Below are 24,899 nucleotides of genomic sequence, written 5' to 3'. Positions count from 1 at the left end.
ATTGAGGTGGGCAGTGGTGGCACACACTTTTATCCTAGCACTTGGGAAGCAGAGACAGGAAGTTCAAGGCCAGCCTGGTCTACAGAGTAAGTTGCAAGACAGCCAAGGACACACAGAGAAATCCTGTCCTGAAAAACCAAATAAATAAATAAATAAAATATAATATTAAAATTGAATTTAAGGTGCTAGAGAGATGGCTCAGAGGTTAAAAGCACTAGCTGCTCTTCCTAAGTTCAATTGTCAGCAACCACATGGTGGCTCACAACCATCTACAATTCAATCTAGTGCCCTCTTCTGGAAAGTAGGCAGAACACTGCATATGTGATAAATAAATAAATCTTTTTTAAAAATTGAATTTAAAAAGAAAAAAAAAGAAACAGAAAGCAGGCTGAACAGGTCATGGGAAGCAAGGCAGCAATCAGCACCCCTCCATGGCCTCTGCATCAGCTCTAGGATCCTGCCCTGTTTGAGATGCTGTCCTGACAGCCTTCAGTGATGAACAGTGCTTCAAAGTATAATCAAATAAGCACTTTCCTCCCCAACTTGCTTTATGATCACGGTGCTTCACCACAGCAGTAGAAACCCTAACTGAGACAGGGTTGTAGGGAGAATGAATACGAATAAATGAAAATGAACTTGAGCCTGGCATAGTGGCTCATGCCTATAATCCCAGCTCTCAGTAGGATGAAGCAGTTGGACAGTCATGAGTTCCAAGAGAGCTTGATTACGGCTCCTGTACTACAGAGTGAAAACCTGTGTTTAAAATAAAAGGTGGTGCACACCTTTGATCCCAGCAATGGCAGATAACTGAGAGTTCCGGCCAGCCTATCTACATAGTGACTTTCAGGCCAGCCACGACTAACAGTGAGACCCTGTCAGAACAAACAAGATGGTGTTGGGGACATAGCTAAGTCAGTAAATGTGTGCTATGGAGGTATTTAGATCTGAGTTCCATAGCCGGCACCCATGGAAAAGGTTGAGTATGGTGGAACAGTCTTGTAAACACAGTACTGGGGATCACTGGCCAACCATCTCATCCTAAGTAGCAGACCAAGTCCAGTGAAACCCTATCTCAAAATAAAACAGTGGATGGTTCCTGAGAAACAACACCCAAGGTTGACCTTGAACCTCCACACCCAAGTGCACAAACAAGCACGTACAACCTCCCAGATGCATATACCCACCCACAGATACCCACCTACCCACAGGTTCCAGGCCCTGCAGATGCCAACCTCAAGCTCAGCTAGGCCTCTGCTTGAGTTACCAGGCCTGCTATGTCCCTTCCTCATAAAATGCAGCATCAGAACCTGGGGGGTGGGGCCCGGAGTTCCAACCCCTGAGGCAGGACATTTCTGCTCCCGCCCCAGGTAGCCACTACTCCATCACCAACCTCTCTCTCATCAGAACATAGTGTTAGGACAGGAAAGTCACCACATTCTCTCTGTCCCAACCCACAGCCTTCCTCCCACAAGAAGTGTCCCTGGACAAGTTTCTGAGCAATGACCTCCAAAGTGACTCCTGAAGCCCAGTCACAGGTAGCAGGAAAGCTCTACAAGAGGATAGACCCTCCCCCTGGGGACACACTTTGCTTTTTCCTTTATTTTACTTATTTGTGTGTGTGTGTGTGTGTGTGTGTGTGTGTGTGTGTATGGTCAGAGGACAACTTTGTAGAGAAAGTTTTCTCCTTCTACCCCTATGTGGGTTCCAGGTTCATTAGGCTTGTACAGCAAGCGTCTTTACCCACTGAGCCTTCTCAGGAGCCCATTATTTTTAAAATCCTGTCTCCACTTCAGGTGGGGCTGGGGATAGAGACTCCATCTCTACAGACAACCAAAGCGACAGACTTGCACTAGGAAGGCCGTCTCCTCTCCCAGACCCTGCTCTCCTTGTGGGAACCTTCAGCCTGCCAGATGGGGGAGGGGAACAACTCGGGCAGAGGCAACCTAAACAGCTGGCAGCTTTCCTACAACCTTTGCACCTGGTACTTGGCATGTGACAGGCAGAGGGCAGCATGGCCAAGAGTGTAGCACAGCCCATGACCTCTACAAAGCTAGTCACCGCCCCACACTCTCACAAAGCTCAGGAACTGGCCAACTTCCACCTGCTGTGGGGAGAGGTGGCAACACCTGCCCCCAGTGGTGTTCTGCCCGGAAGCTTCCTCAACAGACGGCCCCCAAAGTTTGCTCCCCTTGGTGTTATAAAGTGTAACACACCTCTCTTTCACAGGCCCTGGTCTCTAGGTGAACCTGTACAGTTGGAGTGGTTTTTTCTGAAACAATTCACCCTGGCACCCAAATGTCACGGATCTTGGTGGAGGTAGGCCACGCAGGGAAAGGGGCTGTGGTGACAGAAATAAAAGGCTGCTAGGCAGCCCTCACTCTGCTACCTAACACATGTGCATCAATTCCTTAGCCTCCTTGGGTCTCCATGTGTGTCTAGAAACGGCAGTCAGTCATACGATGATTAAAAGAGCTGTTTTTGTTAAGTCTGGTGCGTATGTCAGTGCAAACAAACATATGTAAAATAAGCAAATAAGTAGATGTGTGTTGCAAACCTACAATCCCAACACCCAACAGGGAGAGGCAGGAGGAATGCCCACAAGTTCCAAGTCAGGTCAGTCTATGTAGGGAGTTCCAAGCCAGCCACACTACACAGTAAGACTTTGTCTCAAAATAAAGTTAAAAACAACAACAAAACCCCACACAAACACAAAATAATTAAATCAGGATTTAAGAAAACCAACTGGCTTCTTGGGATACCAGCCCTACTACCCATCCTATAGCTCACTTTTAAGAACAAACTGAGCCGGGCAGTGGTGGCACCCGCCTTTAATCCCAGCTCTTGGGAAGTTGAGGCAGTCTGGTCCACAGGCAAGTTCCAGGATAGGTCCAAAGCTACACAGAGAAGCCCTGTCTTGAAAAAAAAAAAAACCTCTGAAACCTCCCTGCTTATTTTAGGAGGTAGCCAGTACCAACCCAGCCCACCCTCCCTGCAGATGCCAAGAGAATCCTCAACTCAGCATCACCTCCCAGCACTGAGCACGCCCCTGCCCCATGCTGCTTTCAGAATAAAGGGTATACTATAGGTTTTTCTTTAAGTATCTATTCCCAGACCTTGAAGCTAATTACTTTCCTCTCCCCCAAAGAACCAACATCCTCTGCAGTTCAAAACCCATCTGGTGCCCAACACAGAAACACAAGTAGAGTCTCAGGTGAAGAGGGCTGGGAAAACCAAGGGCAGCCAGCTCAGAGAGGCCAGCTGAGCTCTCTCCAGCTCCCACTCACACCTCAAAGAGAAAAAAGTAATTATTCAAAGCCTACATAAATGGATGTAATTTTAGGTACCAACAGTTCCATTTAAAAAAATGAATTTATGGGTACAGTGATTACAGATATTTAGCTCACAGCAGTCGTCTCTATTATTTTCTAAATCCCAGCTCAAAACATGCAAGGAGAAATATTTTTCCAAGTACTCCCCACTCCCCTGACCAGGCTAGGTGGGCATTTCTCCTCCCTTGAGCCTGACCATGGGTTCCGGTCCTTTCTCAGCTCATAAAGCCTCACTTCTTCCCAACTCTAAACCCACTGTCCTCCTGTAGATCAGTCTGTTTCTGGAGAGGCAGGTCAAAGGTCAAATCAGCAAACTTACATATCTATTTGGCTGAACGTTGACCCTGTACCTCACACTGTCCATCCTGGGGGGGGTTAGCTATTTGGGACACAGAGTCACAACCCTAGTCCTGCCATGATCCCCCAGGATCAGCTCAGAGATGATGAGAGCAGTGTGGTACTGTCACTTACCCATCATCACCATCTGCTGGCATACTTAGTATTCCACACAAGACAGTCATCCCTGGTTCTAAATTGCAACCTGCTTACCTCCAAGCCAGGCCTACTCTGCCCTCAGAGAATCTCTAAGTACTTGTGGTTTCTAAGGTGAGAGATCACCACCCTCAGGAAGACATAGTCCCCACTCTATGGTCACCCTCAAGATCAACCAGATCATTCTGAGAGTGGCAGCATCATCTGGGCAGAGGTGAGAGTGGTCAGTTCACCTCCATGGAGGAAACAAGACCAGATTCCTGCTCCTAGGACTTCCCTCTGAGCAAAAGTGTGGGCACTGACAGACAGCTGCACCCCCTTCCCCCCACCCAAGACCTTTCCCCCAGCTCTGTCTGACTGATTGGGATGCATGAGCTTCTGTCATGAAAGACACATGCTCACAGTCCTACAATGTGCAGAGCAGTGGGCACGGACCTGCAGCTAGCATCACTTTTCCTTCTCAAATGACACGGGAGGAAAAGAACATCACTGCCATGCAGAAGCTGAAGCTAGATGTGGTTTCGCTTTCTGTACATGACAATCACCCATGGCACCTGTGTGGGTTCCCAGCTCTGCCCACAGATCCACATTCTAGACTGAGGCTCTAGCTCAAGCACCTCATTAAGCATGTCTATTACAGACACCAAGGTTACTGTCTACTGCCACAAAATGAGCAAGATGCTCTGTCCGACAGTCCAAGCAGGAGCCCCAAGGAAGCCTTCCATGAGGGCAGTACAAAGAGCAGGGAACGGAAAGAACATACCAATACGGAGCCCAGGAGACCTGTTCATGCTCTCTGATAGACACAGCCACACAGTTCTTCCGAGATCAATAACTGCTGTTTGGCATTCAGCACCAACCAGTTAGCACACAGCTTCCGATTACAGATAAGTCTCAATACAAAAGCAGAATTCTCAGTGAGACATACTGGTAAGCCTGCAGTACTTGGGGGGCTGAGATAGGACTGCCATGAGTTCAGGACCAGCCTGGACTACAAAATGAGATCGTGTCTAAACAACAAGAACAAAGAAAAAAATTGATAGATAGGCACAAATCTTCCTCTCTAGGAGACTTCCTCAAAAACAGCATGCCAGCCCCGGGGACAACAGCACTGCACCTCTCCTAGCAAAGCACTTCCCTCACAGAACTAACAAAGCATCAATGATAAGAGTTAATTCTCAGTGTGCGCACTGCTCTCGATGGTCCACGAAACCATCGTGGTCACTACCCCCACTTTCTAGGTAAAGAATCAATGGACACAGAGACTGACATGGCCCAAGCTAGAGACAGTCAGGCTTTCAAGCCAGAATTTAGACTATAGCATCATTGGTTTGTTCTTTTTGAAACAGGGTTTCATGTAGCCCAGGCTAGCGTTGACCTTACTGTGTAACTAAGGATAACCTTGAAATTCTGATCCTTCTGCCTTCACCTCTGCTGTGCTAGGATCACAGATGTGTGCTACCCATGCCAGGTTTACACAGGGTCTGGGGTCAAACTCAAGGCTTCCTGCAAACTGAACAGTTCACCAATCAAGCTTCTCCCCAGGTCAGCATCCTTGTTCTAAACCCTGTGAGGCTGAGACACAGACTCAGCAACAGGAGCCCCTTGAGCAATGTATCCCCACCCCTCGCCGCCAACAGCCTCTTTCCTGAAGCCAAGTTGCCACCGTAAGCTCTGATTCACTCCTCACACAGAGGCTATGACCCACACACCACCTGCTCCCCGAGACACATCACCACTGGCCTGCTCCACAGTCGCCTACCTTCCTCAGTCTTCCCCTGAAGATCCTCAGGGACCTCCTCTCAAAGCCCTGCCCCAACACCCAAACTCAAACTGGTCAGGGTCCTCTCTGCTCTTGCACTGGGCATTGCTGGAAGTAGGTTTAACATCCTCCATCTCTGTGCACAGGGCTCAGCGTGAAGACCCTTCAGCTTCACACCTGGTAATTGAATGAATGACTTCGCCACCTTACCACCCAGCCTCTGACTAAATTCTCTAATGAGGCATTTACCTCTCACAGCCCACTGGGTCCATCTATGAACAACTATGGCCAACTCAGTTTACAAAAGAGACAACACAAATATGGCAGGTTTTTTTTTTTTTTTTTTTTTTGGTTTTTCAAGACAGGGTTTCTCTGTGGCTTTGGAGGCTGTCCTGGAACTCGCTCTGTAGACCAGGAAATATGGCAGTTTTGAGACCTTGTCTGGTCCTGCCCCACAGGAAGACCAGGCAGCAAAGCCCCGGGGCATGGAATGGAATGGCCCTCCTCCCTCACTACATTCCCATGTGGTAGAGTGGGTTCCTGGGAGGCACAGGAGAGTACATGCTAATTCTAAGCTGACAGAACTAGATAAGAAATGCTGGTGAGTCCCTGAGAGCACTGGCTGGGATGTACACAAGCTCTCTGGCAGGACCTGAAAGACAGGCTGGCTCTTTAAGCAGGCTTAAGAGGCTCATCAGTCCCTAAGCTGGGTCAGTAGACATCTGGAGAGGAGGACAAAGGAGAGGTAGCAAGGATTAAGGAGCAAGTGATGCTCCAAAAGAAGAGACTCACACATCCAGAGTACCAGGGATCTACGGACCACCCTCACCTGCTGAGGACCACAGCTCCACTCACCTTTTCCTTAGTGGGGGCTTTCTGAGGGGAGCGCAAGATGCTTCAGCTTTGAGATCTTCCAGGAAGGTGCAGAGAAGGAGTAGTAATTGGAGCCAGGAGGCACCACGGGCTGGGGTAGGAACGACACTAAATTTGGAGCCAGGATGACTCAGGTTCAAGTCCCAAATGATGCTCTAATCTCAGGAAGCTCTTTAGCTCCTCACCTGTACCTCAAATGCCCAATCTGTGCAAATGACAATTGAAATGCCTGCCTCTAGAAAGAATGTGTGTTTAACTGCAGAGAGTCAGATGCTGACACCAGACAACTTGTCTGTTCTCTGGTGGCCAAGGCTAACACCAGGTGGCTGCCAGGTTAATGAGCAGAATTCACACAGCCTCCAAGATTCCAGGAAGGAGACAGACCCCAGCCTTTCCATACCACCCTGGGTTCTTGCATCCTGTATCCCTGTGCCTAGGCAAGTACCTGTGACCTTAGGCAGTCCGGTCCTTTACAGACAAAGGACTGTGGATGGTTTTTGCTTCAGGATTCTTTGCATGCTTATTAGTTAATTAGTTTGATTGTTTGTTTTGAGACAGGGTTTTGCTATATAAGCCAGGCTGGCCTTGAACTCAAAATGTACACTAAGCTGAGCTCAAACTCACAGCACCGATACTCCTGCTTCAGCCTCCTGAGTGCTACAAGTCCAGGAATGTACTACAGTGTCTGTCTTAACTAACTCTTTATTTGAAATAACTGTAAATGTACATAAAGGTTGCAAGACTAAAGAGGCTGTGAAGATGAGTCACAGGTTAAGAGCACCTGTTCTTTGAGGAGACCCAGGTTGGGTTCCCAGCACCCGCAACCACCTGTAACTACAGTTCCAGAGATCCAACACCCTCTTCTGACTTCTGTGCATGTGGTGCACAGATGTAAGCGAAGGAAAAACACTGATACACATAAAATAAGATGAATAAACCTATAAAAAGGGTTTATTTATTTACTTTTGGGTTTTTTGAGACAGTTTCTCTGTGTAACAGTCCTGGATGTCCTGAAACTCAGAGATCTGCCTGCCTCTGCCTCCCAGTTGCTGGGATTAAAGGTATGTGCCACCATACCCAGCTAAAAAAGATATATATTTTTTTAAGTTGCAAAAGTAAGGACAGTATTGTGTCCCCAGGTACCCCTCACCCAGACTTAGCCACTGTTAACACTGTGTCCCATACACACAAACACACACTTTCCCCCATAACCACTTAAGAGCAAGTATTTCAGTATGCATTTCCCAGAACTAAGGACATCCTGTTAGTACTAAATGGCTTTCAATTTTTATTGGTTCAAATGAATTTCTTTCTGAGTTGAGTTCTACAGCTGACATGCTACTAACTCAGGCAGCCCAGAGTCAGGGACACCAAGTTTGTCCTGGAGCAGCCAAATGCAACCAGGACTCAGCACGCCTGCTCTCACTCCATCTCTGAGCCATGTGAATGGCTGGAGAGGAGATGATGGGCATTTACTCTGTATAGGACATGTCCTGGGCCCTTTCCATTAAGTAATTCATGTAATCCTCACACTAACAACACTGGGGAAATAAGCTTAAAGAGAGTCAGAAATTTAGCAAAGTCAGAGAGCAGCAGGTGCCCAGCTGGGATTAGCATCCAGGTGGTTAAGGCTGCCTCTTCCCACAGGTGTCACCACATCACATCTGTACACTGTCTACGGGATGCAGGGCCTGGCTGGGCTTTGTGCTTCCCAGGTGGCAAGTGGCTGTGAGCAAGCTGGATGACAACTTGGGCCAAGCAAACTCAGCCCAGATAAGAACCCAAGCCTGGCAAAATGGTACATGCTTTTAAGCCCAGAACTCAAGAGGCAGAGAACTCTGTGAGTTCAAGACCAATGTGGTCAACCCAGAGAGTTTCCAGTCAATCACAGCTACATAGGAAAGCCCTGTCAAAAGAAAGATAGAGACAGATGGAGGGGAGAAGGGAGGGAGGGAGGACGGGAGGGAAGAAGGAAGGAAAGAAGGAAGGGAGGGAGGGAGGGAGGGATGGATGGAAGGAAGGAAGGAAGGAAGGAAGGAAGGAAGGAAGGAAGGAAGGAAGGAAGGAAGGAAGTTGACCTGAGACCAGAGCAGCTGCTGGTATGACTTTCGTCCAGGCATAAACAGTGTTATGGGGACTAAGACCCAGAGAGACCAGAAAGCCAATGACTGGCCTCCCCATACTTCCTTGTCACCTAGGACTTTTAAGAGAAGCTGGCACCTCCTAGGGCTGATGTGGGAAAATGCAAAGCTACACAGTAGACCTGAAACAGCTTACCAAAGCAGTGATCCCAAGGTAAGTAAGGGAGCAGATGAATCAGCTGTAAAGTCTACAGAAGCCAGGCCTGTAATCTCAGCACTTGGGGGCAGAGGCAGGAGGATCAGGAGTGAGGCCAGCTTGGGACTCACAGTAAGATAGTGTTTTGACAACCAAGGGCTGGGGAAGTCATTCAGGGTTAGAGAGCTTGCCCAGCAGGCCCAAAGCCCTGGGTTCCATCCCTAGCACAGGACAATGAAGTCTGCACACATGACATCTTCTGTGCCCCAGTCTCCTAGGAAAACAGACCTTACCCTTCCATCATTACATTTGTAGTCCCATGTCCCCTTTTATCATTAAATCTGTGGTCCCTGTGACTGAGATGCCCATGCTAGAGTAAAAATACCGCCAGGCCTCTCCCTTGAGCCTGAAAAGGCTGAACTAATAGTTGACTATAGGAATCACTTTACCCTATGAGTCAAATTTCTACAGCAAAAATAAAATAATTATAAAAGCTGTACCAGATAATGTTCATGAAACACTCTGCAAACAATAAAAATGTTCATTCAAAATGCCTTTCTTTCCCAGAAGTCAAAAAGCAAATGTTTTGACAGCCGTGTGACAAGAGGCAAACACCACCATATCCTCCAGGTTCTTTCCGCTGCCAATATTTCCTCACAACGCCATGCCTGTCTAAGACGCCTTATGCTGAGCTGGAGTGGGCATCACAGTAAGTCACCCAGCATCCCACATCCTAGCTAGTCCTGCCAGCTGCCCACCCTCCAAAACTGTGACTTGACCTGGAGCCTTGAATGTGCAGGAACCCCAATCCTTTTCTTTTTACTTTTACATGTGAATCACAGTCTCACTAAGTAGCACAAACTGGCTTTGAACTTGCTTGCTCTGTAGCCCAGGAAGATGTGACATTTGCCATCCTCCTGCTTCCTGCTCATAATCTTCTTTCCAAAACCCTAAGAAGTGCCAAATTTGTCCCCTTAATATGTGAAGAGAATGGAAAGACTGTCACCAAGCACAAGCAGGTGGCTCTTATTTTCTCTTTTGTAGTGTTGGGAACGGAACCCAGGCCCTGTCGGCATGCTAGGCAAGCATTCGTCCTCTGAGCTACCATCTCCAGCACTTATCAAAGCAGAAGAGATCATGCCTATCCTCTTCACACACAGACCTACCTACTTGCTGCAGGGGCAACTGGCTCCCCAGGGGGTCAAGAGCCATCAGCAGCTTTAATCATTTTTCTTGGAGGTTTCTCCAGGTCTTTGGAGGGCCTGTTTTGAGAGTGTGATACAAACCACAGCTTTAAATCCTTCCTCCAGCTTTCGACAGAACACTCAGTGTTAGTGCTTTCCCACAGACCCAGTGCTAAATCTGTGATCCGGCTTTCCCCCTTGATAAAGCCACCAGGAAGTACAAGGTAAAGTGTGGGATAATACCCAAACCAGCCAAGCGGGAGAACCTGCTCTCCCTTCAACAAAGAGGCTTCGGGATTTCCATTTCAAATACACACATCCCATTAGCACCCAGAACTCATTGTGAGACTGTCAATTTCTGGTTTGAAATAAAGTTCTGAAAATGATGTGTCCAAGTTTCAATAGTTTTTCTAAAGGGCCTTCCAACTGATAGGGACTTCCCCCTTGACATCTGTCGAATCTGGTTCACTCTTCACTACCTCTTTAAATTGACTGAGGTGTTGCATGTAAAAGGCACATCCTAAAAACTGAGTACGGTCTACAGCAGGGTGTCTTTGAAGGAGGCTAGAAGCCAGGGCTCTCACCTAGCCAGCTCTCCCTGCTGCTCCCAGTATATGTCCCTGGCCATCGCTTGGCCTCCCTTCACCTCACCCTGTCCAGAGGGCCCCGAGCCTGCACACTCCTATATGGTGTTTTACAGTAGGGCATGGTGCTGATGAGTCATTCCGCATCGGAGGTGAATGACCTGATATCTACATTTAAATCAATATTTACATTTGGCATAAATGGAGATGAATTATAAAACATATAACATATACTTTAAATTTTCTTTACTTAGAATGATATTAAACAAGCCAGGAAATAGTGATGCACACTTTTAATCCCAGCACTGGGGAGGCAAAAGCAGGAGGACCTTTAAGAGCTCAAGGCCAGCCTGGATTACACAGCAAATTCTGGGCCAGTCAGGGCTACACAGTGAGACTCAAAAAAAAGAAATAGAAAAATTTTAAAAACTATGACAAGTCTAGAAAAAAATGCAAAAGGAACAAGTTTTATAGTGTAAGTTTGTTGATTTGTCTCCTTTTGTTTGACAAAGGGGGCTCAAATAACCTAGACTGGCTTCTTACAATTCAATATATATCTGAAGATGGCCTTGAACTCTTGGATCCTCCTGCCTCCACCTCCAGAATGCTGGAACTGTTGACTGAATACACTCATACAGCAGTTTTGTTTTGTACTTGTGTTCTGGAGACAGAGGCTCCAATAGCCCAGAGGTTCTAACTCAGTGGTGTGTTACCAAGAATGACCTTGAACTCTTGATGGCCTTACCTCCTACTCCCAAGTGCTAAAATAAGTGTGCCACCACACCCATTTTACTACAGTGCTTCCAATGGCCTTTCCTTTTTACTTTGGGGGGGGGACACGACCCTGCAAGCTATGTCACTGGCTCTGCCCCTAGGATGTTTCAGGCCACCACACTGGGGAAACGATGAAAAAACAGCTCACTCCAAGCCTTCAGTGTATCTTTCCAAAGTCCTACTGCCTAGGGAATGGCACATGCACAGGATGATCCAGGTCCCCAAAGATAAGGCAGGAGGCCCTGAAGCTAGGTGGCACCTTGTATAATCAGTTAGTCCCTGTCAGGACCTTGGAGAAAAGTAAGAAGATGCCAAGGGAGAGGGGGCCTAGTCCAATGGCCAGTATATAAGGAAATCCCCAGATGGGAAGTGTTGAGCTCATGAGACCAAGGTGCCAGAGAAGGCTGCCTGCGCCTCTACTGGCCCAGATTCCCGCTCTGAGTGTTGCTGTCGACAAAGAGTAACTACATCCAAGATGCCTGGATCCAAACACCAGCTCTAACAGGTCCACTCCTGGCTTCCCTGCTTCTGTTCCATACACAAGTCTGCTCTCTAGCCAGGAATTTTAAAAGACTGGACTACTTAATGAATACCAAAGGTTTCTTGGGGACACAGCCTCTTCCATAAATAAGGAGGCCAGATGAGATGGGCTGGGTGCCAAGCCTCTGAAGCAGGTCTGCCCTCAAGGAGCAGCCTTTGAGCCTCCAAGCAGGGTGTGGTGTGCCCCCACCCTGCAGGCACACAAGTGCCTAAGGCAGGAGGATCATTCACAGAGCAGCCTAGTGCTGGGCCTGTGGCTCAGACCCGTAAAATCCCAACTATCTGGGAACTAAGGCAAGAAGACTGCAAGTTCAAGGCTGGCCTAGACAACTCAGTGAGAGTCTGTCTCAAAATGAAAGTTAAACAAAGGCTGGAAGGAGTGGTGCACAGTTTGCCTAACATGCTTGAGCACCTAGGTTCTTTGAGGCTATGTCTCAAAACAAAACAAAAAGCTAGGTACAGTGATACATACCTGCAATCCTAGGGGAATGTTATGTGTTCCAAGCCAGCTGGGCTACAAAAAACGAGACCCTGTCTCTCTCTTTTTTTTTTTTTTTTTTTTTTTTTGGTTTTTCGAGACAGGGTTTCTCTGCGGCTTTGGAGGCTGTCCTGGAACTCACTCTGTAGACCAGGCTGGCCTCGAACTCACAGAAATCCGCCTGCCTCTGCCTCCTGAGTGCTGGGATTAAAGGCGTGCACCACCAACGCCCGGCTGAGACCCTGTCTCTTAAGTAAATAAATCAGACAAACTTGGGCAGTGGTGGCACACGCCTTTAATCCAGCACTAGGGAGGCAGAGACAGGAGGATCTTCGTGAGTTCAAGGCCAGTCTGGTCTACAGAGTGAGTTCCAGGACAGCTAGAGCTATATAGTAAGACCTTGTATCAATAAGAACAGGAGCTGGGGGGGCTGGAAAGATGGCTCAGAGGTCAAGAGCACTGGCTGCCCTTCCAGATGTCATGAGTTCAATTCCCAGCAACCACATGGTGGCTCACGACCATCTGAAATAAGTTCTGGTGCCTTCTTCTGGCCTGCATTGTAGGCATACATGCAGTCAGAACACTGTATACATAATAATTAAGTCATTAAAAATAAATAAACAGGATATGGAGAGATGTTTAAGAGCCGTGGCTCTGGTTCAATTCCCAGCAACTCGCCTGTAACTCCAAGATCTGACACCCTCACACAGACACACATGTAGGCAAAACACCAACGCACACAGATGCTGGGATTAAAGTTGTGCACCACCAGGCTGGAGAGATGGCTCAGAGGTTAAGAGCACTGACTGCTCTTTCAGAGGTCCTGAGTTCAATTCCCAGCAACCACATGGTGGCTCACAACCATCTGTAATGAGATCTGGTGCCCCTTCTGGTATGTGCAGACATACATGGAGGAAGGATGTTGTATTCATAATAAGTAAATAAATCTTAAAAAAAAAGAAGTTGTGCACCACCACCACCTGATCACAAAATCTTTTCTTAAAGGGCATGTCCACATCACCTCACCTGCAAATGGGAGAATCATTAGTGTTAAATGTAGCCAAAAGTGCAGAAATAAACTAAAACCCAACACCTCATAGCTCAGGATTTTCTGCTTCAAGAAACAGACTCTAGATTAAAATCTCTGCTACACCAGCCCTTAGGAGATAAAGACAGGAGGTGTTGAATTAAAGACCAGTCTAAGGATCAACACAAGATTTTGTCTCAGAAAACTGGGGACAAGGCTTGGAGGTGACATCCTAGCTTAGTATGTGTTATCTCCTGCAGTCATGCCTCCATAATTCCAATGAAATTAAAAATCAAACAAACAGCCAGGTGGTGGTAGTGCACACCTTTAAACTCAGCACTCTGGAGGCAGAGGCAGGCGGATCTCTGTGAGTTCAAGACCAGCCTGATCTACAAGAGCTAGTTCCAGGACAGCCTCCAAAGTCACAGAGAAACCCTGTCTTGAAAAATCAAAAACAAACAAAAAAAATCAAACAAACAAAACAAAACCATGAAAGGAGGAGGGGTCTTTTGAGGAAGAAGGGATCCAGGATCCCTTGACAGGATCTAGAATCACCTGGGAGACTGCTTCCGGAGAGACATGTTTCCAGAAAGATCTGTGGTTTATTTATTCAGATTGAGTTAGGTTTTTTCTTACCATGCCTGTGGGAGATTATTGGAATTAAGTAAATTGAAATAGAAAGACCCATCAAAAAGAAGCGGGCTGGAGAGATGGCTCAGAGGTTAAGAGCACTCACTGCTCTTCCAGAGGTCCTGAGTTCAATTCCCAGCAACCACTTGGTGGCTCACAACCATCTGCAATGAGATCTGGTGCCCTCTTCTGGCCTATGGACATACATGCAGGCAGAATACTGTATACATAATAAATAAATAAATCTAAAAAAAAAAGTAAGAAGCACTATCCTGGACTTGGAAGGAGAAAGCCAGCAGAGAAAGCCCTTTGTCCTCCTGCCACCTTGACTCCCGGCCATGGTAGACTGTGACCTTGAATTGTGAGTCAGAACAAGCCCTTCTGTGGTCATATGAATGAGAATGGCTCCCATAGGCTCATATTTCCAAATGCTTAATTAACAGGTAGTGGAACTGTTTGAAAGGATTAGAAGGATTAGGAGTTGGCTTTTCTGGAGGAAATGTGTTACTGGGAGTGAGCTTAGTGGCTTTAAAAGCCCATGCCAGACCCAGTCTCTCTCTGTCTACTGGTGGATCAGGATGTAGCTCTCTGTTACTGCTCCAGGACCATGACTGCCCCATGCTCCCTGCCATGATAATGGACTAACCCTCTGAACTTTAAGCCAGCCCCACCTAAATGCTTTCCTTTAGAAGAGTTGCCCATGGTCACGGTGTTTCTTTACAACAGAACAATGACTATGACACCTTCCTTCAGAAAATTGTTCTTGGGGCTGGAGATGGCTCAGCAGTTAAAAAGCACTGACTGAGGTCCTGAGTTCAATTCCCAGCAACCACATGGTGGCTCACAACGATCTATAATGAAATCAGGTGCCCTCTTCTGGCCTGCAGGAATACATGCAGACAGAACACTACACACATAATAAATAAATCTTAAAAAAAAAAAAAAAGAAAAGAAATTGTTCCTGACCAGGCATTTGATCACAGCAACAGGAAAGAAATGAAGGCATATATGTATAGCTTTGTCAAAGAATTAAAGGAAAAACAAAATGCACCTTTGTCAAGTATCAGGAATGATTGACCACACATCTTTCCTATGTATTAGTGAAACAAAGCCATCTAGGTCTCTGTTCTGTCTCTCTGACTTTACTGACTCTTTAGAAGATGTTCCCCCAAAAATCACAAACCCAGAAATTTGAAAAAAGCAGTCAGGGCTGGGCACATGGCTCAGTAAGCAAAAAGTGCTCACTACCAACCCTGACAATGACCTGAGTTTGATCTTCCTTCTCCAGAAACTACATGATGCAAGGAGAGAATAGACTCACCAGGATTGTCCTCTGACCTCTATACACCCCATGGCATGCTATGGCATACCAATACACACACACACACACACACACACACACACACACACACACACACACACACACACCACAGTCTTAGAATGTAGTAACTTGTTAAAAAAAAAAACCCACAAACTCCTTAGAAAGCATATAGATGCAAATCTTCATGGGGTGGGGAGCAAGGAGAGAGATAATTACTACCAAATCTGAAGGCCCCTTCAGAAATTATCATGTAGAAAACAGAGCAGCTACCGCAGGATCCCAGCCTGTGGGCACCAGCAGCCTTCAAGGGTGAGAGCCACTATCAATGTTGCTATGGGGAGGTGATAGAGGATGTCCTTCTATATGCTGTGAATATGTTTCTCTTATTAGTTGATGAATAAAGCTGTTTGGGTCAATGGACAGGCAGGATTTAGCTAGGCAGGAAATCTAAACAGGCATAGAGAAAGAAAGTAGTAGGTGGAGTCAAGGAGATGCCATGTAGCTACTGAGGAAGCAAGAGGCCTGGGCATCACTGGTAAATCAAACCATGTGGAGACATATAGATTAATAGAAATGGATTAATAATTAAGAGAGTGCTGGCCTATAAGAAGCCTGAACCACCAGCCAAACGGTTTATAATTAACATAAGCCTCTATGTGTTTATTTAGGACTAAACGGCTGTGGGACCTGGTGGGACAGAAACTTCCATCCACAGGAAGATCTTCCAGAAAACGTGGGACGATTCAGATGGGGGGACAGAATTACCAAGAAGAGTTACAACAGGGACAAAAGCCGGACACTGGACAACAGCCTGGAGTTTTACAGACTGCACAAATCCCATCTCAAAGCTGTACCTGTACTGCAAAATGTTCACAAGCTCTCCTCACGGCCCCAACAGGTGACCTTGAGCAACAGGCCTGGACCCCTCCCTGTCACCTCCACAGAAACTGCTCCAGTAACTGCCCAGTCTCTTTTCTACACCATCCACTTCTCCCTCTCCCACCAGAGCAAAAGATGTTGTAAAATCTTCCCCTGAAAAGAGCAAACCCCTCCCTCAGCCCACACACTCTCCAGCTGCCAGCCAACGTCTTTACAACAAAACTCCCAGGAAAATGTGACGTCCTTCTGGACAGGTGTTTCTACTTCCTCTGCCACGGGCTCCAGTCAGCTACATCCCTGACCACCTTCTTACCTTCTCAGTCTCTCCTCTTACATTTACTTCTTTCCCAACCTCAAACACTGCGTAGAGCATTGTACTGGTTAGTTTCTGTAATCAACTTGGCACAAACTAAAGTAGCCTGGGAAAAAAAGAACCTCGATTGAAGAATTGCCTCCGGTGGGCATGTCTGTGGGGAATTGTTTTCATTGATGATTGATGTGGAAGGGCCCAGCCTACTGTGGACCACACTGTCCTAGACAGGTGAACTTAAGAAAATCCGGCTAGCAAGCCAGAGTGAGTCAATATGCAGCCTTCCTCCATGGCCTCTGCTTCAGTTCCTGCTCCGACTGCCTTCACTGATGAACTGTGACCCGAAGTATAAACTCAAATAAACCCTTTTCTTCCTTAATTTCCTTCACCATGCTTTTGGTCATGGTGTTTATCACAATAGAAAGCAAACTAGGGCAGAATTTCTTGGTCGGAACTTGTCCTTGATGATTTCATCTACACCCCATTAGTGTTATCTACAAATGGGTATCTGCAAGCCTCTCACTCTCAACCTCAAGCTTCAGATGCTTACATCTGTATCAGGGGTTCTCAACCTTCCTAACGCTGTGACCCTTTAATACAGTGCTTCGTGTTGTGGTGACACCAACCATAAAATTATTTTCATTGTTACTTCATAACTATAATTTTGCTACTGTTATGAATTGTAGTGTAAGTATCCAGGTTTACCCATTATGAACTGTAATGTAAATATCCATGTTTTCCGATGGTCTAAGGTGACCCCTGTGAAAGGGTAGTTAGACCCCTAGAGGGGTCACAACCCACAAGTTGAGAACCGCTGATCTATATGATATATTCCCATCTTACATGTACAACAGCAAAATCTTTTTGTTGTTTTTCATGAAAAGGTTTCTCTGTGTAACAGCTCTGGCTATCCTGGAACTCACTCTGTAGATCATGCTGACTTCAAACTCACAGAGATTGAGGCCTCCCCAGTGCTGGGACCAAAGGTGTGTGCCAACACCACCTGGCATATTTTTTTTAAATCACCTATTCAAGCCTGTTTCTACTCCAGCCTTCCCATCTCAAAGATGTGGACACCACCCATTCAGGTACTCTCACCTCTAGGAGTCATCTATATGCATGCGTGAGTGTATACATGTGTACCTGCGTGTGTTCTTGTGTACACTGGCACCCATGTGCGTGAATGCATATTTATGTGTGTACCTGTGAATATAAAAGTCAGAAGTCAAGTCAATCTCATGTGTTGTTTTTCAGATGCCCACCTTGTTTTTTGAGACGGCTTCTCTCACTGGACCCTGGGGCTTACAGATTAGGCTACAATAGCTGGCCAGCAAGCCCCAGATTTTCCTGTCTCCACCTCCCCAGAGCTAGGATTACAAGTGCACGATGTCACTATATTGGATTCTTATGGGATCTGACGTGAGTCATCATGCTTGGGTGGTAAGCACTTTAATGAACTGAGCCATCTTCCCAGTCCCCTAGAGTTATCTTTGAATGTTCTTTCTCTCAGACAACATCCAATCCATTAGAAAGGTCTGTAAACACTACATCCAAAGCACAGCCCGAATCTAATGACTTCTCCATCTCTGTGCTCCGCCCTCCACTACAGTCCTCTTTGGACCACAACCTCCTACTGCTCTCCTGCCTCCCTGGCACAGCAGTCCACCCAGACCCATTCAACTGCAAAGCATGGCATGCCACTTTCCCATTTGAAAACCTCTGCGTTCTCCCTGGGCTCAGAATAAAGCTCAGCAACTACTTACTTTAGGCCAGTTTCATCATCTACCTCCCTACCTGTGACCCCCATCAGTGTCACTGTCCCTTGGCTACCACCTTCAAGCCACACGAGCCTCTTTGCTCATTGAACTTGAAGGGTTTTGTACCTTAGACACTTTTTTCTGAAATGTTTTGCCCCTACTGGTCACCAAAGCAAGAATCCTTCTTGGCATTCAAACTTCAAATGTCACCTGCACAGAAAAAGTCATCACGACCTTCCAATCCAAATCACCCAAGCACTCCAAATCGAATCCTCTCATGTTACTTTTCTGCCCAGCAGACACCACTACCTGCTATTATCATTTGCTCACTCTTTGTTTCCTTTCCTCCTGCGGGTTTCAAAGCAACGAGCAGGAACAGTGAGCACCTCCCCTCCTTAAAACTCATCCATCAGTCTCAGCCACTATACAAGAGTCCCGGGTCTAAATAGTGTTTCCAAGTTGGTGAAGAAATGAATTCTGAATCACAATCCACCACAGTACACCTAGTGCCAGTCACACCACGGGCCGGAAGACCTTTGGTTAGTTCATTCATTCGATAAACAAACATTTACCGAGCTCCTACTCTATGCCAGTGGGGCAAAGGATCAAAGGCACGTTCTGACTCCCAAGAACCACAGGAAGCAAAGTGAGGGACGCTGCAACCTTCCCCGAGCAGGAAAGATTAAGACTGTACGCGTGTCCCTTACGGCTTCGAAATCAGACAGAGTAACTAGTGCAGCAGCACACCGCGGACCAGAGCTCCCACTCCACTAGCCCAGGCAGAGCCCACAGTCCGCGTTCGTTCGTCTGCGCTCAGCGCCCGCCGAAGACTCGCGGGTAGAGTTCCAGGACTATCATTGGCTGGCCGGGAGCCCCACCCCCATCCCATCCCAGAGGAGCAAGGATGCAGCCGCCCGGGTCCCGCTGCAACTCTCCTAGGCGATCCCAGGCAGCGAGACCAGACACCACCTTCCACTAGCGTCGCGGCCCCTCTTCCCCCTCCCCCACTCCCAAGCCCTCAGGCCACGCTCCCGACCCACACGAGTCCTATTCCCTGACACCCGCCACTGTGCCCAACGCATGCCCCGGAGGTAGGCGTGTCCTGGGAGCCTAGGAGTTTGCTGGCTCCGCCGCCGGCAGGCGGGAGAGACCGGGCCAGGCCCCCTGCGGCGCGGCGAACCCCGGTGCGCGGCCGTCCCTGAGCCCGCCACCCTCGGACACACAAACCCCGGGCACCGAGCCCGCCAAGGCTGCGGAGGAGAGAGTCAGGAGCGACCGCGGTGCAGGCTCACTCACTCGATGAAGAAGCTGGCGCCTTCCTCCGTGAAGCCCTCCTCCCAGCCGCGCGGCAAGTCTGAGGGAAGGCGAGAAAAGTCGGTCAAACTCGTGCGTCCGTGGCGTCCCCCCACACCCCCCGCTGGCCCTGCGCCCACCTGAGCGGATCATGTGACCAGAGTTGACCGGCTCGCCGGTACGCGGGTGCAGCCAGGTCGTGCAGCCGAGCTGGTCACTGCGGGAGAGGTGCACCTGTTAGCGCCACCGCCCCACACACCCGCCCCGGGTCCCAGCCCCCAGCGCCCGACCCCACCCGAGTGCCGCCGCCCCTCGCGCACTTGATAAAGAACACCCGGCCGTCCCGACAAACGCCGTACGACCAGTGCTCAGGTAGGGTGTCCCGCCCGACCGCCGCCGCCATGTTCGCCCAGCACCAGAGCCCCGGACCGCGGGAGGGGGGGGGAGGGGTGAGGGGGCGGGGCAAGGGGCGGGGCGAGTGGGAGATAGGGGTGCAAGAAGTTAGAGTGGGAGGGGCAAGAAACAGGGAGTTGGAGTAGCAAGAAGTGGGAGAGCAAGAAGTTGGATGGGGATAGGGAGGGAAGGGGCAAGACATGGGGAGGGGTAGGGAGAGGGGTCCAAGACGTTGGAAGGAGTGAGGCGGCGAGGCAAGTAATGGAAAACGGACTGGGATGGATCCCACTGTGTTCTGTGCTGGATGCATGCGTGGGCTCCCAGCCTTGGTGACTCGCGGTCTGGTGCCTGAGCCCGAGGTTGCGGCCGGTACTCCAAAGTTCACTGGTGCAGGGGCAGGGACCGGCAGGAGCGCAGGGCCCCTCAGCCTTTGTCCCCGAGACCCGCGGGCAATGGAACACACTGCCTCCTCTCTCACACACACCCTTGCTTCAGGAAAACCAGCCGACCTGCACGGCGCTCTCCCGGAAGTGTGCTTCTTTCTTAGCCTGGGAACACCGAACAGGTTTCTGCTGGATTCCGGAGAGAGCAGCAGCTCCAGGGCTTCTGTGAAAAAACTTGCCTGTGATTCCAGCTCCGGGGAGACTGAAGCAGGAGGATTGCTGCAAGTCGGGAGACAGGACAACATGGACTACTATGAGACTCTCAAAAAGTGAAGTTAAGAATGAGGTCTAGCAGGGGCTGTGTGCAGAATAGGTGTAGTAGCTTCCCTGGAACCTGGCACACAGTGGGTCCTCTAGTACCCAGCAGGGCAAGCTTGCATTCATCTTCCCCGGCTCCCAGCAGGGACAGGTCCTCTCCATGCCCCCACATATCTGAAGCTGCAGAGATCACAGGCTGCTTCTGCCCTAAGCTCTCACAGGCGACAAAAAAGAGGTGACGTCTAGGTTTCCCTGCTGTCGCTTTGGAAGAGCTGTCCATCTGCAGTCTGTAACACTAGCCTCTAAGTATCCAACTCTGGGGGGCTCTCCTGAACCCCCAGAGCAAAGAAGACCCTTCTGCTTCCTTAACTCTCTTGTTTTCACCTCATTGGCATTTGTGTGTTTACTCTCTTGTTCTCCCAAAAAACTAAATGTGTCAGCTAGACAAGAGAAGGAACCTTGGTATGTCCCAAACTCCAGGGACCTGGGTGCCTAAACAATTCTGGCTCATGCTTACAGTAACTCCTCGATGGGAGAATGGAAAACTCGCAGACACCCTGTTCTGTCACACTGCAAGTGGCTGGAGCAGGAAGCTAGGCTCCGGGCAAGGGTCGGGCCAGCCTGCAGGGACACAAGCTGCAGGTCTAGAGCCCACCTTACAGTACAGCTGCCCAGTAGGTCCTGGCATGAGAGAGGTGGGAGTAGGCTGGACCCTGAAGGTGGCGCAGCCAGAGCGTTGCAGATGAACTAATGGAGTGTAGGTGTGGGAGGCGTGTGCAGTGCTAGGAAGACCGCACAGGGATCCTTCCTCAGAAGCAGTTAGAAAGGAGAGAGTTGCTGTGGTTGGGAGTGAAGAAACTTCTGTCTCTGACCCAGTTCTTGACCGAATGAACATAGAAAAATGGCATCTTTGTTATTGAACACTGATTTTAAAACTATGTTAAATGCACAAGGACATGAACACACAGTTAATAGAAATGAACCACAAATGACCTTTAAGTAAATGGGAAGATAATTGGCCATTGCATAATATCAAGTATACAAATGAAAATTATAGTAGAATTCTATTTTGTAGATGTTAGATTGTATTTTTAAAAAAACATGCTTATTCATTGTTGCTGGGACTACAAAATGATTCTGTCTCCTTGAAGGCAATTTGGCAGCTGCTGTTACAAGTAAATACACATTGCTTTGACCAGGCAACTCTACCACCAGGAATTTATCCCACATGAAATGTTATATCCCTTCAGTGTGGCTCAAGAGTAGCATACTACTGTTACAGAGCACCTACTAGGTAGGTCCTAACCATTTGTACTCCTGTTTCAGGGGTTCTTATGCCTTCTGAACCTTGAGCACACTGCATGCAGGCAAAATGTATATACATAAGATAAAAAATATTTTAGAAGCATTTCAATCACATACTACCATGTGTCCCTGACAGTGTCCTCACGAGGACTTATTCCAGAAAATTACATGTTGTTTTTCCTCATAAAAATGTGTGTATAGGGGCTGGAGAGTGGTTAAGTGTTCTGTGGTTAAGAGCACTGACTGTTCTTCCAGAGGACTCAGGTTCAATTCCCAGCACCCACATGGCTGTTCACAACTGTCTGTAACTCCAGTTCCTGGAGACCTGACACCCATGACAAACACCAATGGATATAAAACAAAAATAAAGAATTTTTTTTAATGTGTGTATACCCAGGCAGTGGCGACATACACCTTTAATCCCAGCACTCAAGAAGTAGAGGCAGGTGGATCTCTGAGTTTAAGGCCAGTCTGGCCTACACAGCTAGTTCCAGGACAGCAGGGCTACACAGAGAAAACTTGTCTTGAGAAAAAAAAAAAAGAAAGAAAAGAAAAATGATGTTAATACCAAGTTTCCAAAGAGCAAAGTCAGCCTTTAAAAAAAAATCACATTTGACTCTACAGTATTCTCAAAATCTAATACCCCAATACCCAATATTGATTTTAAAAATTTATTAGGGCTGGACATGGTGACACATGCCAACTGAAGGAGGCAGAGGCAAGTGCATCTCTGAGTTCAAAGACAGCCTGGTCTACAGAGTGAGCTCCAGGACAGCCAGGACTACATAGAGACCATGTTTCATAAAACAAAAACCAGGGGGCTAGAGAGATGGCTGGATGGCTCATCGGAAGACCCCCAAGTTTGATTCTCAGCCCACATGGCCACTCACAACCATCTGAAATTCCAGTTCCATGGGATCTGACGCCCTCTCTGGCCTCTAAGGGCACTGCATACACAAGGTGCAAAGGCATACAAGCAGGCAAATACATCTACATACATTTTGTTTTGTTTTGTTTTTCGAGTCAGGGTTTCTCTGTGGCTTTGGAGGCTGTCCTGGTTGTAGACCAAGCTGGTCTCGAACTCACAGAGATCCGCCTGCCTCCGCCTCCGGAGTGCTGGGATTAAAGGCCTGTGCCACCACTGCCGGGTTGTTTCTTTTTGAGACAGGGTTTCTCTATATAGTTTTGGCTGTCCAGGAACTTGCTCTGGTTGGAACTCACAAAGATCCACTTGCCTCTGGTCCTGAGTATTGGGATTAAAGGCATGTGTCACCACTGCCCTGCCTATTTTATTTTTAATCTTTAAAACATTATTAAGAGGGCTGGAGAGATAGCTCAGAGGTTAAGAGCACTGACTGCTCTTCCAGAGGTCCTAAGTTCAATTCCCAGCAACCACATGATGGCTCACAACCATCTATAATGAAACCTGGTGCCCTCTTCTGACATGCAGGCAGAACAGTGTGTATATAATAAATAAATCTTTAAAAAAACATTATTAGGAGTGTAAATAAATAATGACTGTGTGGCTAGTGAATGTACAGAGGAACTGTGTCTCATACTATAGTGACAGTTTAATTTTTTAAATTTCTAATCAGGTGCCCATAACACCTGATTGGTCTAATAAAGAACTGAATGGCTAATAGCTTGGCGGGAGATAATAAATAGAAGGAGAAATAGAGAAGAAAGAGAAGTGGGAAAAGGAGAGGAGGATACCAGGGACCAACCACCCAGCCACACAGCAAAACACAGAATAAGAATAGAAAAGACATGTAGAGAAAGGTAAAAGCCCAAAGGTGAAAGGTAGGCGGTATAATTTAAGAAAAGCCGGTTAGAAATAAGTCAAGCAAAGATTGGGCATTCATAAGAATAAGCCTCTGTGTGCTTATTTGGGAGCTGGGTGGCAGGCCCTCCAAAGAGTCAAGGGGTAAAATACAACCAACAACAGGAGCCAGCATCAGACTCCCTGGAACGGGAGTTATAGACCTCTGCTAGCTGCCATATGGGTGCTAGGAATTGAACCCAGGAAGAACGGTCAATGCTCTTAACTACTGAACCATCTCTCCAGCCCCCTAAATGTAATTTTGAATATTTTATTTTTAAAATTACAGCAATGAAGTATTGGGAAGGAAACCCCAGAGATCATTTAACAGCACTTGCCTGACTGAGGCAGGAGAATCTAATTCAAGCTATCCTGAGCTACATGTCAAGACCTTGTCTCAGAGACAAAAACAATAAAAACATAGGTGTGTAAATCACAACCATGATGGTGAAAAATCACAGGATTTTGCAGAGAAATGATGACAACTTCAACTTCATTTCATATTTAAATGTATATAAAGCTACAGTAAAATTTATACATATATTCCGTAAAACTTAGAATTTCTTTTATTTTTGTTGTTGATTTTTGTTTTGTGTGTGTGTGTGTGTGTGTGTGTGTTTTTGTTTTTTGTCAAGACAGGGTTTCTCTGGGTAGCCCTGATTGTCCTGAAACTAGCTGTGTAGACCAGGCTGGCCTTGAACTCAGAGCTCCACCTACCTCAGGCTCATGACTACTGGGATGTGTCCCCACACATGGGAATAGCGTAAGATTGAGAAGATGGAGTAGCTCTCCAATCATGATGATTTTGGATGGAAGGACCCATCGATTTGGAGAAGGAAGGCTGTAGTATGAACCTGTTTCCAGGGTCGTGGCATGCCTTAAACTGCCTGTAGGCAGGAGGAGATGCCAGGAGAGCCTTCTCTGTCAGGGAACCAATCTAGTATTTTAAGAAAAGCTCCGGGCGTTGGTGGTGCATGCCTTTAATCCCAGCACTGGGGAGGCAGAAGCAAGCGGATCTCTGGGAGTTCCAGGCCATCCTGGTCTACAAAGTGAGTTCCAGGAGAGCCTCCAAAACAATACAGAGAAACCATGTCTTGAAAAACAAAAAACAAAAAACAAAAAAAACAAAAACAAAAAAAAGCAGCAAGTTCCAGGATAGGCTCCAGAGCTA

At 47.5% G+C, this 24,899-nt stretch overlaps 1 protein-coding gene and 1 long non-coding RNA gene across 10 annotated transcripts in view; one reads left to right on the top strand and one right to left on the bottom strand.

The window, feature by feature from the left end:
- The window catches only part of Plekha7 (pleckstrin homology domain containing A7), a 189,976-nt gene extending 170,033 nt beyond the window's left edge, over positions 1 to 19,943 (bottom strand). For all 9 annotated transcript variants that reach the window (XR_005880910.1, XM_013117524.3, XM_013117526.3 and 6 more), the window contains exons 1-3: positions 19,831 to 19,943; positions 19,651 to 19,727; positions 19,514 to 19,571 (exon numbers count right to left, since the gene is read on the bottom strand). Coding sequence is in view for 8 of the 9 variants with exons in the window: in XM_013117524.3 (XP_012972978.2) it covers positions 19,514 to 19,571; positions 19,651 to 19,727; positions 19,831 to 19,913 (218 nt within the window). In the remaining variant the exon portion in view is untranslated. The remainder of the gene's footprint in view (positions 1 to 19,513; positions 19,572 to 19,650; positions 19,728 to 19,830) is intronic.
- Positions 19,137 to 22,291, top strand: LOC121143649. The gene is made up of 2 exons (XR_005880928.1): positions 19,137 to 19,882; positions 20,399 to 22,291. It is a non-coding gene; the product is annotated as an uncharacterized LOC121143649 (long non-coding RNA).
- Positions 22,292 to 24,899: the final 2,608 nt, after the last annotated feature.

Source organism: Mesocricetus auratus, unplaced genomic scaffold (genome assembly GCF_017639785.1).
Source record: "Mesocricetus auratus isolate SY011 unplaced genomic scaffold, BCM_Maur_2.0 Super-Scaffold_4256, whole genome shotgun sequence".
Lineage (NCBI taxonomy): Eukaryota > Metazoa > Chordata > Mammalia > Rodentia > Cricetidae > Mesocricetus > Mesocricetus auratus.
The sequence above is the reverse complement of the archived record's forward strand: the minus strand, read 5'-3'. Positions and strand labels throughout refer to the sequence as shown.